Source organism: Pantherophis guttatus, chromosome 2 (assembly GCF_059756535.1).
Source record: "Pantherophis guttatus breed Tessera chromosome 2, ASM5975653v1, whole genome shotgun sequence".
Lineage (NCBI taxonomy): Eukaryota > Metazoa > Chordata > Lepidosauria > Squamata > Colubridae > Pantherophis > Pantherophis guttatus.
In genome coordinates, this window is record NC_142064.1 from 238,938,791 (window position 1) to 238,954,067 (window position 15,277).

A 15,277-nucleotide genomic window follows, 5' to 3' on the forward strand; every position below is an offset into this window, starting at 1 on the left:
TCGATTCCTGTCACAATCAATGAAACAACACCTGGTTGATCTAAAAAGCAGAAAGCAGACCCTTTACTAAGAAGAAAAATAATTGGATCAATTGGTAGAAAGTAATCATGAAGCCAGTGCAGAAATTGAGCATAACAGTTCTTGGTCCATTTTGCTTTCATATTATCAGATGCTTTGAAAAAAATTCAGAGAAAGAACAGATTTATAATAGAAACTTGTTGAAAATTTACCTAATTTGGAGCTGAAGGTGTTTTTTTTACTGTTAGAACCTTTTCATTCTTTTGCCTAGATCTCAAAGAATTTTCTGTTGTTTCAGTGTAGTAAAATTAAAGGGAGAACTTGAAAATGTATGTATTTATTCCCCATGAAATGAAATCTTGTTTTCAGATAACGCACCAGGATTTCTTGTTTGTGACTTACTGATTTTTTCATAAGTCTACTATAGTGCCAAACTATCAAACTTCCAATTATAATTTGCATTTTAATAAAGGAATATGATTCTAAATGGAAGGTTTTGGAATTACTTGATAATTAAATTACAATTAGCAAAATATTAAAATGGTATAATCAAATTAAAATATGTTGCCGAAGATCAACCCTGCTAACTTTTAAAAATTTAATCGTATTTCAAACCCACTGCATAGGGTCATCCATTCAGCTAAGTCATTATGTGGTTGGTTTGATTTTAGTCTAGTGCACTTATTTAATCCATTATGTATAAAAAAAGAAACTACTTAGTATGATGCATGAATTTTTTATCCTTACACAAAATAAGGCAACCTAAAAATACTCTATTTTTCTAGATTCGTATGATGAACACCATTTACTTCCAGAAATTATATATATATGAACTTATCCAGTTATAAGTAGTTAGTGCTGCAGGTGCTTATACTTCAGCAATCTTTGGCAGGCCACTTTCCATGGCTCTGATTTCCAGAAATGGAAATTAAAAAGCTCTGTACTGATCATACCAATCAATTGATGATAAAAGTCCAAGAGAATTAGTGAAAGATAAAAAGGGTAATGAGAAATTCTGAATGGGGAAAAGACCATTTTTGTGGAAATATCAGGGGTCAGATTTGAGAAATCTTGGTAAAAACGGAGTGAAAAGTATTCAAGGAAGAGAAAATCATGTATGAAAACTATTCAAAGAAAAAATTATGTCCCAACAGAATAAACTGAATGGAAAGTGAAGAGCCTGTAGTACAGTGGACTAAACACTGTTATTAACATCTGCTGCTTGCAATTACTGCAAGTTCAAATCTCACCAGGCTCAAGGTTGACTCAGCCTTCCATCCTTTCAAAGGTAGGTGAAATGAGGACCCAGATTGTGGGGGCAATAAGCTGACTTTGTATAAATATACAAAAGTATGAAGGCTATTGCTTAACGCATTGTAAGATGCCCTGAGTCTCCAGAGAAGGGCAGCATATAAATTAAAGCAAAAAAAAAAAAAAGTGGGTGTGGGAGATGTTGAGAACAGAGTGATCCATGTTATAGAACAGTGATGGTTAACCTTTTTAGTGCTGAGTGCCCCATCACGCGCATGTGCGCCTGCCAGCTGGTCTTCCAATTTGGGCACTCGGTGCTGAAAAGGTTTCCCATCACTGCACTAGGCCATCTCAAAACACAGAACGTAAAACACAGAACATTAATAAGACTGTATATAAAAATAAAATAAAAGTTGCAAAGAATCTAGTCAAGGTTAAAGGTTCAGACTGACAGAGAAATTGCAGACTCATTTTGGTGAAAATAAAACATTATTTTGGATGTTGATGAAGAGGACTAAACAAGAAGCCTCCTGCTATGTGAATCAAATCAATAATAACAATAATGACATTCAAAAGGAAACTGACCTGAGGAGATGCAGGAGAGACCTGCTATGTTTAGTTTTAACTGAAAATAAATGCTGTTAACATTAATATCCAAAACAAATTTTAACAAGATATAAATGCTGTGAAAACATTGAAAACAAAATCTGTCTACAAATGTAGAGGAAATAATTGAAAAAATATTCATGCCATTTGTGTTAAGGAGTAACTGTGTGTCTTCTTTAAAGTGTATTTGAAAACTGAAATTGTGCCTGACAGTTCTATGTATCTATTTAAAAATATTTATATAACCTCCCATCTTATAACAAACTCTGGGCAGCTTCCAATCAAAAATTAAAGCACATAAAAGCTATATTTATTTATTTGTTTGTTTGTTTGTTTCTTTGTTTGTTTGTTTGATAAATAAATAAATAAATAAATATTAATGCTATAAAAACCAGACCCATTAAATACCAAAACCTGGCACCAAGTGAAGCTTCCAACATGCAGGCACCTCCTCATGTCAGCATTTGGGGGCAAAGGCATGTCTTCAGTGTTTTATGGAAGTCTACGAGGATAAAGGCCTGCCAAACTTCAAGGAGCAGAGGGTGCCATAAGGCAGGAACTGCTACAGAAAAGGCATGCTTCCTAGCTCCCATAAAGATAAAGGTAAAGGTTTCCCTGTTCAGTTGTTTCCAACTCTGGTGTGTGTGTGTGTGTGCGCGCGCACGCACACACGCACATGGGCGCGTGTACACTCATCTCCATTTCTTAGCTGAAGTAGCCATTGTTGCCCGGAGGCATATCCATGGTAATGTGGCCAGCATGAGTATACGCCAAGGGGCATGGAATGCTGTTACCTTCCCACCAAAATGGTACCTATTTATCTACTTGCATCTGCATGCTTTCAAACTGTTAGATGGGCAGGAGCTGGGACAAGTAATATCCCAGCTCCTAAAAAGTTCACTCCATCATGAGGCGCTCTGGTCTCAAACCCGGTATGTCAGCTTTCCAGCTGACAAGTTCAGCATCTTTAACCACTGAGCCACTGAGCCCATAAGATGGCAATATTTAAGATAACAAGCTTAACACTGATTCCCAATGGAAAGCCAAATGGGTCACTGAACTCCCAGTCATAGGAAAACATATAAATGATCACGCAAAAATGGTGCCAGGCTTTGAACTACCAAGTCAGCAGTGGACAATCTTGAATAGGATGCGCACCTCATATGGCATCTGCCAGGACTCTCTGTATAAATAAGGCATAGTATACTCTCCTCATATGACTTCATGGTCCCACATCAAACTGTAGATCATATCGTAACCAGCTGTAAACTGAGGGCATATACTGGTCCACTATCTGATTTTTTTAATATAAGTGATGCTGCATTTCAATGGTTAGATGACCTAGTCATTGGTATTTGAACATAGATCTTTTTAACATTTATATTTTATTGTTCCAAAGGTGCTTTTTCAAGAGGCAACTGGGCTTTCTTGTTTCTTGTAACCCCACTGGAATCCAGTCAGAGCTGAAGAAGCTTCTTGGATGAGAAGCAAAATGTCTTCAAAGAAAAACAAGAAAATCCAGTTGCCTCTTGAAAAAAGCACCTTTGGGACAACTATGACCTGGATGACTGAGAATCTCCATAGACATTTATATTTTATTGTGTTCTACTAACCTAGATGAAATGTTAATATATATTGCTGGTTTATGTATGATATGCCATATGCTAAATAAATTTAAGGTAAAAGATGAGGAGCATGCCCAACCTTCTGAACTGATAGGATGAGTAGATGTCCATAGGGAAAGGTGATCTCATGGACAGCCTAGTCCTGGGCCCTATAGGGCTTAAAAGTGATGACCAGCACCTTGAATTGCACCCAGAAACTGGAAGCCAGTGCAACTCACAAGACAGAGGTGTTACATTTGCAAGCCTGGGGGCATCCATCACTCTGCACCCTGTTGAAGTTTCCCCGTAGTTAAGTGTAGCCCATGTAGAGTGTATTGCAGTAATCCAAACAGGAGGTTTGGATACTGTGAGCAAGGCCTCCCAGTCCAGGACAGGGCCTAATTGGCACAGTAGATGAATCTGTCAAAATGCCCCCTAACCACAGCTGCCACCTTCCAATAAGAAGAATTCCATTATTTTTCCCCTACATAAAAGCAAATATAGTAGGAATTAATGCAAAAAAACCCAACATCAAAAGGATTGGTTAAGTTTGCATTGGGTAGAATTCATATCTAAGAGGTACAACAGGTGACAATAAGCAAAGTTGATGAAGGGCAATGTAACTTTATGCCAGGGAGGGTGTAAATACCACATTTTTGCCATTTAACAGATCCCTAAGATATGAACGACTACATGTGAGATCTAAAGTTTATTGTATGCTTCTTGATTTATAGCAAGCATATGATACGTGAGTAGGTTTGAATTATGGAATGTTTACCAGAAATATGCAATTAAAGGTTGGTTGTCAAATACAACATGTACAGTATATGATTAAAGATCAACTTGCAAAACAAACTGTAAAGATAAGGAAGATGACATTGATGGAGAAGTACACACTGAGTAAGGGACACACACACACTGTTGCCAAGGTAACAAATGGTAAAACAAGTTTTCAGTTCAAAATGGCTAGATACCATGACTCATTCACCTCCATAATTGTAAGATGGGGAAGAGATACAACACAATCAGACTGGCAAAATTTTGAATTATACCCAATAATATATGTAGTTTTAGCCTTCCTGTAGAGCTGATTTGTTGGCCTGATGTGCCTAGTGAGATTAACACAAATATATGAAGGAAGAGTGAATGGATTGAGAGAAAGGGAAAGGCTGAGGAAGTTGTGGTGCACTGGCATTCAAAAAGAAACAGAGACAAGATGTTTTTAGAACAAAATGGCATGTCCAATGGATGCATTGGAAGTACAGATATAGGTCATCAGTCCTCACTTACTGACCACAATTGAAACTGGCAACTACTGAGAAGTGCCCTGGGCATTAACTAAAAAATAAGATTGAATGAGCCAGATATACAAACCTCATTTCAGCTTCTGTTCTTAAGTGAATCATCCAGTCATTAAGCGAGATATCACATCATCACGACTTGCAATTTTACTGCCAACTTTTCCATTGATTCTGCTTGCTTGAAGCTGATTCTGAAGTGCGCGAATGGCAATCACATTACCACAAGACAGTGCAATAGTCCTAAAAGCCTGCTGGTTTCAAAGCGCACAAATGTCCGCCATTAACTTCCAACAGTCACTAAATTGGCATTTGATAATGGGAGGAGGACCTGCAGTTTTCAAAATAGAAAGATTAGGGTAACTGCTGTTGGCATAAACTGATCTATTTCTTTTTCTTATCGCTTTGGTTTATTTCATACTCCTTTTCTGCTTTTTGCATAATGTTGTTTAACCCAAAGGGTAAAGATGCTGGACATGTATAAATTTAATCAGCTATGTTTTCATTTAGAAATTAAATATGCCCGTTTATTTAAACAAAATAGCTCAAATTACCAATCTCGCCACCCAAGAAGAATTGTGCTTCTTTCTTACTGTACTTCATCAGCCTAATGGGACATATTTCCTAGTCCTAGTGTATATGCATAGGATTATTGTGAGCGTGTGTCTTTGCATAACTCTTGAGCACAAACTCCACAAACTGAAGTGTATTAGCAAAGCATCTAGTCATTGCAGCCATTGAACCCTGGGAAACCCGGAGGGTCAAAATATGCAACATTTGCAAGTCATGATTCATCAAAGCGATCTGGTTGACGGTTTTCCTTCTGCCTCCCAATTCTTCTTTTTTACAGGATGATTCCCCCTGTTTTCCACATTAAACAATAAGCAATTACCCAAACTTTATGGCTCAAATTACATCTACCCCCTTTCTGCTGTAATGGTACGACCTGGAAATAGAAGGAAAACCGGCGTTGCTGAGTAGTGTCAGACTACTAGGAGATTCCGTGTAGCCTGAGGCGAGGGGAGATTTCCCTCCCCTCCGGAGTTCAGCCGTGTTAACTTGATACTTCCCTCTTTATTTAAACAGGGGCATATTGAAGTGGAAAGCGAGACAGTCTTTAGATTAGCCGCTTTGATTTTACAGGTAAGATTTTCCTGAACTCAATTTTGTGGTTTTCTTTTAACCTGCCATGCCTTCAGTTCCCAGACTGCCGTTTCTGCAGCATTGTTTATATTTTTGTTATAAAACCTAAAGCTATACTCCTTCACCCAGCTGGCTCAGTTAAAAACGGAATAACTGTTTGTTCTTCACGTTTTGCAAATCTGTCGGGACATTTAGAATATAGCAGGAGAAGAAATGCACGAAGGAAACTTATTTGGAGTGCGGGCAGCCTGCTTTGAATAAGCTATACTTTCATCTGTCTGGGATAATGAATATATTTAAACTATATGTTGGGCACAGGAGAAAGATTTTGAAGTAGAGAAAAAAGGGGCTATAATTACATTGAAAATCACTACGAAGACTTTTAAATGTCTAATCAATTCTGCTTCAGTTTATCATATTTATTTTGCCTGGGCATCTCTGTATATGTGTGTATATACAGAGATGCCCAGGCAAAATCAACTACATAAATGTTATTTTTCTTAAGAGGAGGCTTCTGTTTGTTATTAATACATTTTTTTTTCAATCAAAATTTTTATTGTGGTTTTCATTTTCCAAAATTCCAGTACATAATCGATCAGACAGTGATACTTTTCCATGTATTAATACATTCTAATAACAGAATGAAACTTTTATTTTTTTAAAAAAAATGTGTTTGAAATGGATCCAGATTAGCAGAAATTGAGCTGTGTAATTTTAGTTTTTGCCTTAAACACATGGGGTAGGGGAGGGGCGGAGCTGGTTGTTCTAAATAACAAATCCTATATTTAAAAAAAAAATTCAAACCACTGATGTACTTTTAATTTCCACATTTGTTCAAAACTATGACTTGAATTTTAAAATGCATTCTTAATGATGTGATATCTAAATGAAATGCAAACAGCCATTACAAAACTAAAAAAAAAAGTTTTCTAACATCATGGCTTTTCTCCCCTTATAGGAAGCAAAAGGAGACTACTCTAGGTAATTACATTTCCTTTTTCATTATTAACAGTGTGGGTGAGGTTTAGCTTTTCCTGCATTTGCTGATCACAAAGCAGAGCAAGTGCAACCAACCAACATAAATTCAGAGCCTTAACTAGCAAAGGGGTATATTGCTTTTGTGGGCAAATGAAAATTGAGCTATTCTTTTCCAAAGTACCAAAGTCTGGATGCTTATATTAGCTAATCTATGATAAGGTAAAAGTTCTCAATATTTTGTAGCAAGCTAGTAACCTCCATCTAGAGAAGTTCTTTTCACAACAACCCACCCCCCCAACCTCCCTGTAAAACTCCTAATGACCCTATCCATGAATATCCCTAATGTATGCTTAGCAAAAAGTTTGTCAGCCTTGTAGATCAATGTGCAGTGTTTCCTTTTGCAGCTGCTCCAAGGGGGCTCACCCATCACGCTCCTGTCCTGACAGCTGTATTGTGACTGCTGAAAGATTTTGAGCTTGGTGGCTTCAGCTCTTTACCTACCATGTGCAAATCAGATGCAGCTTCAGTCGGTTTTCTTCCTATCAGCAAAATCCAAGTCCCTTCAGTGTGCAGTTCTTGCCAGAGCAATTAAATAAAAAGGACATTGTTGTCCTTTGAGTTGAAAGTGGTGCTGGGGAGCTTAATTAGCAGCAGCTCACTTAAGAGACTTTGTAGGAGGAGAACACTGTTTGTCTATGGTATTCCAAAATCAGGAGGAGTATGTAGGCAAAAGCTTTGATCAGGTGCCATAGAATGGCTAAAATGATGTCAGATTTAAAATCAGGAGGGGGAGGAGAGGAAGACGAGTGCTTTATTCAGATGCAGGTTACAAATACCTAAAAGGTTGGATTTTAGTCAGATTAATGTTTCATCAATGGCTTGATTTCCTGTAAAGGGAAAATGGCTTGTTGTTGCTTACCGTTTTGGCAAAATTAGATGCATGTATGGTTATATTCTGAAATGAGCTGTTGTAAGATAATTTTTTGCTATTGTGCAAAATGCATTGTTTTCTATTGTGCATGATTGGGTGGAAGAGGCAGAAACTTTCTCAGTTGAAAAGTTCAGTCTAATATCAAAAAATCTTTTTGCAAGTCAGGAAGTTTTCAGAAAAAGATGATGCTAAAAAGAACCATGCCATAAAAGGAAGGAATGAGTCGGTTTGCTCACTGTTTGTTTTAGCCTGGGATATCATTATATGGTTATTCCTGGAGAAATGAAGTCCTTGATAGAAATAAGATCGAGCACTCCTATTCTATAGCAAAATTACTGTCATAGCAGATGGCAGCACTGATCAGTCTGACTTGAGCAAATCTCAAAAAAATTAGGGAGGGTTGGACTTGGATGAGAGACTGCCAAGAAATCTCAGGACAGCAGACTTGATGTTTTGATTGACTGACTAATTATGTGTCATCTAGTCATTGCTGATTCTTAGTGACCACATACCGTACTTTTTGGAGTATAAGTCATACTTTTTACCCCCCTAAAAGAGGGTAGAAATGTTGGTGCATCTTTTACACCGAATACAGCCATTTTTGGCCTTCCAAAACCCCGCCCTACACGTCCCATTTTTGCCAAAAACAGGCCTGTTTTTCACAAAAATGGGATGTGCAGAAGGTTTGGGAGGCCCGCAGAGTGCTCCTGGGGGCCGGGAGGACAAAAACTTTTTTCTTGTTTTCCTCTTCAAAATATTGGTGCGTCTTATACTCTGGTGCATCTTATAGTCCGAAAAATACGGTAAATAGATTTTTCTCCATGAAGATCCTAATCTGGTCCGTCAGGTTTTCCAATGGTGCCTTCATCATCACTGTAACTAAGCCTATCCACCTTGCTGCTAATTTTTCTCTTTGCTTCCACCTTTCCCAGCTATTAAAGCCTTCTCCAAAGAGCTAGGTCTTTGCACAATAGGTCCAAAGTTATTCATTCCTCAAGTGAGAATTCTGTGTAAATGTGTTTGATGATCCATCAGTTTGCTTCCTTGGCTGCCCGTGACATTTTCAAGAGTCTTCTCGGCACCAAGTTCAAAAGTGTCAATACTGTTCTTATCCTACTTCTTCAGAGTCCAACTTTCACTTTCATACATTATCCTAGGTGTACAATTGTCTGCACTGTTCGGAACTTCATAGGTGTAAACATAGCACCTGAATATATTTTGATCCTTTACTATTGAACAGAATTGATTTTTTAAAAAATTAAATGGTAGGAGGGAATTGCAATCTACAGATAGTCCTCAACTTACAACAGTTCATTTAGTGACCATTCAAAGTTACAACGCCACTGAAAAAGTGATTTGTGACCATTTTTCAGTTACAACCTTTGTAGCATCCCCTGCGATCATGTGATCAAAATTCAGATGCTTGGCAACTGGTTCATACTTATGACTCTTGCTGTTTCTCAAGGTCATGTGATCATCTTTTGTAGCCTTTCGACAAGCAGAATCAATGGGGAAGCCAGATTCACTTAACCACCGTGTTACCAGCTTATCAACTGCAGTGATTCACTTAACAACTGTGGCACGAAAGTTCATCAAATGGGAAAAATTCACTTAACAGGAATTTTGGGCTCAATTGTGGTCATAAGTTGAGGACCACCTGTACTTTGCAGTTAGCAAAGGTGAAACTGGTGTTTCATAGCTTCCTTCTAATCAGTTTATCAATAACTTGTGTTAACACTGCTAATCACTTGCTGATCATGTTCGCACATGGTCTTCAGAATTATCTGGGCCAGTTGCTTGGGTTTTTGCATGATTCACTGAACCATAAATTAAATACCGCCTGTGGCTGGCTAGTGTGTGATTTAGTATGTCGTGTGAACACATCCAATCTATTATTAGGTTAGCGTGGATCATCATCTGGATCAGCACACATCCTTCATAGCTTACAGCTATCAGGTGTATTATATCAGTACGTCTGGAGCCAAAATATCTACTTTTAAGTGTGTTAATTAAGCAGTTGCTGCTCTTTTGTAACAGAATGCAAGAAATGATTAAGGGTGGTGATTCTTACAAATAGGGATGAAACCATGAAGGTTTCAAACTGATAAAGATTAATTAATCACAGATTAGAATTCTTAATTGTTAATCTGATTTTATCCATGAAAGGATCTGAAGTGTGTTGAAGGCGCCATCATGCAGAATATTACATGTATATTGTGAGTTGGCAAGACATTTAATTTGCTAAGTTTAAAGGAGCAGCTGTCTTAATTAGATACGAAGTCTAAACTGTACTGAGACATCTTTGAGACCAGTAATTATTTTATTGATAGTCTAGACCTTAAGTACTTTCACACAGAATTGACTCAATTATACAGTACGTATTAATTACATCTGAGAAGCTTTATAGGCAAATGTGCAGGATGAGAACTCCAGAAAATGAAGACGAGAGAACTGAATTATTTAAAGGTGGTTATTCTCTGAGATCAGTAGCAGTTGCTGCAACATGTTCAATGTGTTGCTCTGGTGGGGGAAAATACATCTTTGCGTTAGTTTCCTCTTAAACTGTGGAATTGGCAATGTCAAGTTCAGGCAGCTGTTTAACGTCAACTTGGGACATTTGTAGACATTGAGGAAACTCCTGCATCATTTACCAGAGCTAAAGCAAGGTCACTGCCATGTGTCAAGCTGTCCCAAGGAAGTTGCTAGCATATGTATGAAACAGCAGGTGCAGGCCACTTGTGTTAAGAATCAAATTCCTTTATTTATGTAGATGTGCTGCATTCATTTTTCAGGCATGGTATTTTTTTAGAAAAAAAATTATACAGACCTTGATTAAAGGATGCGTTCAGTTAAAATGTCAATATATTTAAGGCTCATTTGCATGTCCCCCATGTCCTAATGCAAGGAAAGTCTGCCTACCATTCTCTGGAAGAGAGAAATATGTGACATCATTCGCTGGCTTTACCAGGAAGGCAGACTTTATCCTTTTCTTACTCCATATCCAAATAACGTTTTCCAACTATTACTGGTACAAACATGACTGTGTTGTCTGCTGTTGTCTGCCTACTGAGTTTCACTTGTTTGTTGGCAAATGCCGCTACTCTAGTTGCCTAGTATACATTGTGATGGCCACATCCTAGAGGTGGTATTCAGCAGGTTCTGACCAGTTCTGGAGAACTGGGAGCAGAAATTTTGAGTAGTTCGGAGAACCGGTAAATACCACCTCTGACTGGCCCCGCCCCCATCTATTCTCTGCCTCCCAAGTCCCAGCTGATCGGGAAGAAATGGGGATTTTGTAGTATTCTTTCCCTGGAGTGGGGTGGGAATGGAGATTTTACAGTATCCTTTCCCTGCCACGCCCACCAAGCCATGCCACCAAGCCATGGCCAAAGAACCGGTAGTAAAAAAATTTGAATCCCACCAGTGCCACATCCCCTTATATTTACTTGCCGACCACTATTTGCTGGGTTTCACACACAACCTAATACTGCCCCAGGAAGTGATACCTGGTGAAATAGAATGAGCAGATTTTTCTCTACAATGGACCAATGAAATAGGGAGCCTTTTATTATTTGCTTGTTTTGACCAAAATAAGCAAGTTTGTTAACTACTAAATTAACTAATCTTGTAGTTAGCTTGGTAGTTAGTAAATGTTAACTAATCTGAAATAGATTTTTTTACTAGTCCACTATGGATTTCTCCTTTATTACAGAAATAACAAATATTCTGTACATTTCTATACAGAAATAGATGGAATTGTACCATGAGAACTTGAAGGCTTTTTGAAAGAAGAAGAAAAACTACTTCCAGTTTATGTACTGTTCAACATCCAGAGTACTTTAATTAATTTAGGTAACATTGTAGGCATAATCAGTTAATGTAACTAATTAATCAAGCTAAACATTGTAAACCTTGTAGGAGAGATGGGAGGCATTTAAATTTAATAAATAAAATAAACCTAGACCTTATTTCCCTTCCCCCTCTTTCCAAGCTAGTAGTTCCCCTTATCATCATCAGGGATACAGCAAACGTTCATGAGATAGCTGAGTTCCGGCAAAACAATACCAGCATTGATTGTGTGGTTGATAAAAACATTGAAACAGTTGGCCAAGAAGCAGCTGGGAGAAGCACATGTCTGATGTGCTAATCATCAAACTCTGTAATGTCAAGCCTGAGGAAAATGGAATTGCCATCTTGAAACCAGGTGCTGTCAAAACAAAAATTCCAAACCTTCATATATTTTAGCAAGCAGGTTTTGTTTAGGGAGAAGTAACTCTGTTTTGGAATTTATTTTACTATCCACTGAGGATTAGATAATCTTTGCCCCAAGACTTGCTTAATCTTTCAGTTTGTGCTATGTGTGAATGATGGGGCTTTATCCATGTGATTAGGACAGTACTCATTGGAGAAATCTCAAATAATGTAGTCAGTCCTAGAGGAGATCAACCCTGACTGCTCTTTAGAAGGCCAGATCCTGAAGATGAAACTCAAATACTTTGGCCACCTAATGAGAAGGAAGGACTCACTGGAGAAGAGCCTAATGCTGGGAACGATTGAGGGCAAAAGAAAAAAGGGATGGCAGGGAATGAGGTGGCTGGATGGAGTCACTGAAGCAGTCGGTGTGAGCTTAAATGGACTCCGGGGGGATGGTAGAGGACAGGAAGGCCTGGAGGAATGTTGGCCATGGGGTTGCGATGGGTCAGACATGACTTTGCAACTATTAACAACAACAACAAATAAATGACAACTCAGAAATAAAAGTTCTAATGTAAGTTTAATGTGTAATAATAAAAAAAACCCAGCTTGAATTGAATATTGATATAATTCTATGCATTTTCTTCCTAACCCCATTTTGATGAAGTTATGTGCTCACATAAGCAAAACTGTTTCTAACTCTGAGTACAATATTGGTAGAAAAGCATAGTGCATTTTTAAAAAAAGTTTATCCATTATAGCTTGAACTGTTTGTTCTGGTAACAGTGATCAGACATTTTGCTAGGCATGTTCATTCTTCTTTATTTAATTGTTATGAAAAGTATTCTCACTTATCTTTCATCCTACCCAGGAATACTAAACTTACACAAAAGAAATAAACACTAAACATGGAAAAGTGATAGTTATTATTTAATCTTTAATAATTAGCAGTACAGAGTCACCCAACGGTTGAGATGGGTTGCATATACATTTAATAAGTAATAAAACTACAAAACTACATAAAATAAAAATAAATTTAAAGCAAAGATATGAATATACAAATCATGTTTTAAAATGTCTACACAAATAAGCATTTTTTTCATTATAACACTGAGGAGAAATATTGTGGACCAACACTTCTAAATACAGTTATTACCACCAGCAGAGACCTGTATTGACATTAAGGACAATTTTTAAATGGATCTGATGTTTTTAAATTAGTATCCAAGTTATAAATCTATTTCTGTGTTTGTGGTCAGGACAGAGTGATAGTTTATAGCGAGATATCAACTAGTGTTGTTGCAGCCACAAGGATATTAACATGCTGTTAAGGAGACAGTCATGCCTGAGGGAACATACTGTCAGTGTTTTAGAAGAGAAAGCAAATCTTGTTTTAAAGGCTAAGGACATGTTTCCGTCCTTGAATGCTTTGTAGTAGATTCAAGCTGGAAAAAAAAATCTGGCAGCAGTGCAGTAGTTTTAGAAGAATACTATTCAGATTCTCTTAAAGTGTGCCAAGTGACATTTGCCAGAGGAGCTTTGAATGGGATGGAAAAGATGAGGTCTTTTTACAGATCATTTATGGCTAGTGTCAGCACGACAGCCATGTGCTTAAGCAGCCTTTTAACAGCCAATCAAAACAATTTTTAAAAAAAGGAAATACAGTCATAGAAGAAAGGGAAAGGAGATGGGCATTGTAGATTGAACTTCAGTAGTAAACCAAACTTTTAAAACATTACTACGTTTGGGAAAAAGTCTACCTCATAGCACCAAGACCTTCCTCTGACCCTCACGGAATAATTTTATACAAAGTAAAGCAGACATTGTTTTATGTGCCCTGTTGCAGCATAAAATGGAATTGTTGAGATCTCATTAACCACCACCTTCTAAACAGAAAAGAACTAAAACAAATTTAGTAGGCACCTAATGCCATATATAGAAGTAGCAGATCTCACTGTCTCATTGTAGAGCTTGCTATAAAACAAATAGCACTACCCAAAAAGAAGTGGAACCGAGGATTTGCTAAACCATAAGGAATCCTCTGGAGAAGACGGGAGAAAAGTATTCTAATATATCAGGAGTCTCCAAACTTGGCAACTTTAAGACTTGTGGACTTCAACTCCCAGAATTCCTCAGCCAGCCATGGTGTGGAGACCCCTGTAATACAATATTCAGGGAAGGAAAGGCAGGAAGTGATCTTCCCATAGTGTAATGTTGGACTGTAGGGCCCTTTTATTGATCTGCTACAATGGTTTGATATAATAAATTGTGCTGTGAATGTAAGGGAAAGTGTGTTTTGTTTGGAGTGTTTTGAATGAGCTGTTTATTACACAGATTTCTCATGGGTTACTTATTAAACTGATTTCGAAACAGGTTCTTGTGTTCCTTAAGGAGGAGGGGTCATAATAGATTGTACAGTGCTGAACCCTGTAAATCTGCCAGGTTCCTACATTATATATTCTGAGAGTAAAAACTCTTAGGTGTTACTTGTAGATTACCTCTTCTGACTTTCTACGTAGCTTGGAAGCATGCAGCTGGTAAGCATGATCTTGCCTGCCCACTTTCCAAAATAAAAATAAATCATGGCTGCATAATATCAGTAGTTTCTACTCAGTCTGACTTTATACTTACTCCAGCATCAGAAGCAGAACACTTCTCAATGTCAGGTACTAGGGAACGTGAGCAGGAAGTGCTATTGCATTGCATTGTATTTGAAGCCATTGTGGGGCCTGAATGCTTGATTTATAAACCTTTGGCCTGATCCAGCAGGAAGTTTTGTGTCTTATAAGTAGTTTAGGAGAAACGTTCCTTATCAGTATTAAATCCATCTTAATTCTGCATAGGATGTTAACCTATGCCATGCAAGCTGTTACATTTAAAGAAGCCAGGAACATGAAAATATTCAAGAGGTATATCTGCCGAGCTTCACCTAGGTTCGTAATGGTGAACTTATAGCACATGTGCCACAGATGGCACGCAAAACCCTCTCTGCGGGCATGCCAGCTGTCGCCCCAGCCCCAATGCAAGCTACTGCGCTTGCGCGCACGCTTCCTGCCAGCCATCTGGTCTTCAGGTCTGTGCTGTGCATGCAGGGGGTCGGGGCACATGTGGGGACGCATACATGCATGCCGGGGAGCGGATGCAGGGGGGAGCTCGCATTGCATTTTGGGAGTTAGCGCGCATGTGCCCCTACTCACCCCATTTTGGGCCTGGAAGGCCTCCTGCACCAACCTGGAAGCCAAAATAGGGCGCAG

The 15,277-nt window shown here is 38.2% G+C and overlaps 1 protein-coding gene across 2 annotated transcripts in view; it reads left to right on the forward strand.

The window, feature by feature from the left end:
* Nucleotides 1-15,277, forward strand: part of FRMD4B (FERM domain containing 4B) — a 253,347-nt gene that overhangs the window by 146,033 nt on the left and 92,037 nt on the right. For both annotated transcript variants that reach the window (XM_034440592.3, XM_034440591.3), the window contains exons 6-7: nucleotides 5,864-5,920; nucleotides 6,879-6,901. In XM_034440592.3, coding sequence (XP_034296483.2) covers nucleotides 5,864-5,920; nucleotides 6,879-6,901 — 80 coding nt within the window. The remainder of the gene's footprint in view (nucleotides 1-5,863; nucleotides 5,921-6,878; nucleotides 6,902-15,277) is intronic.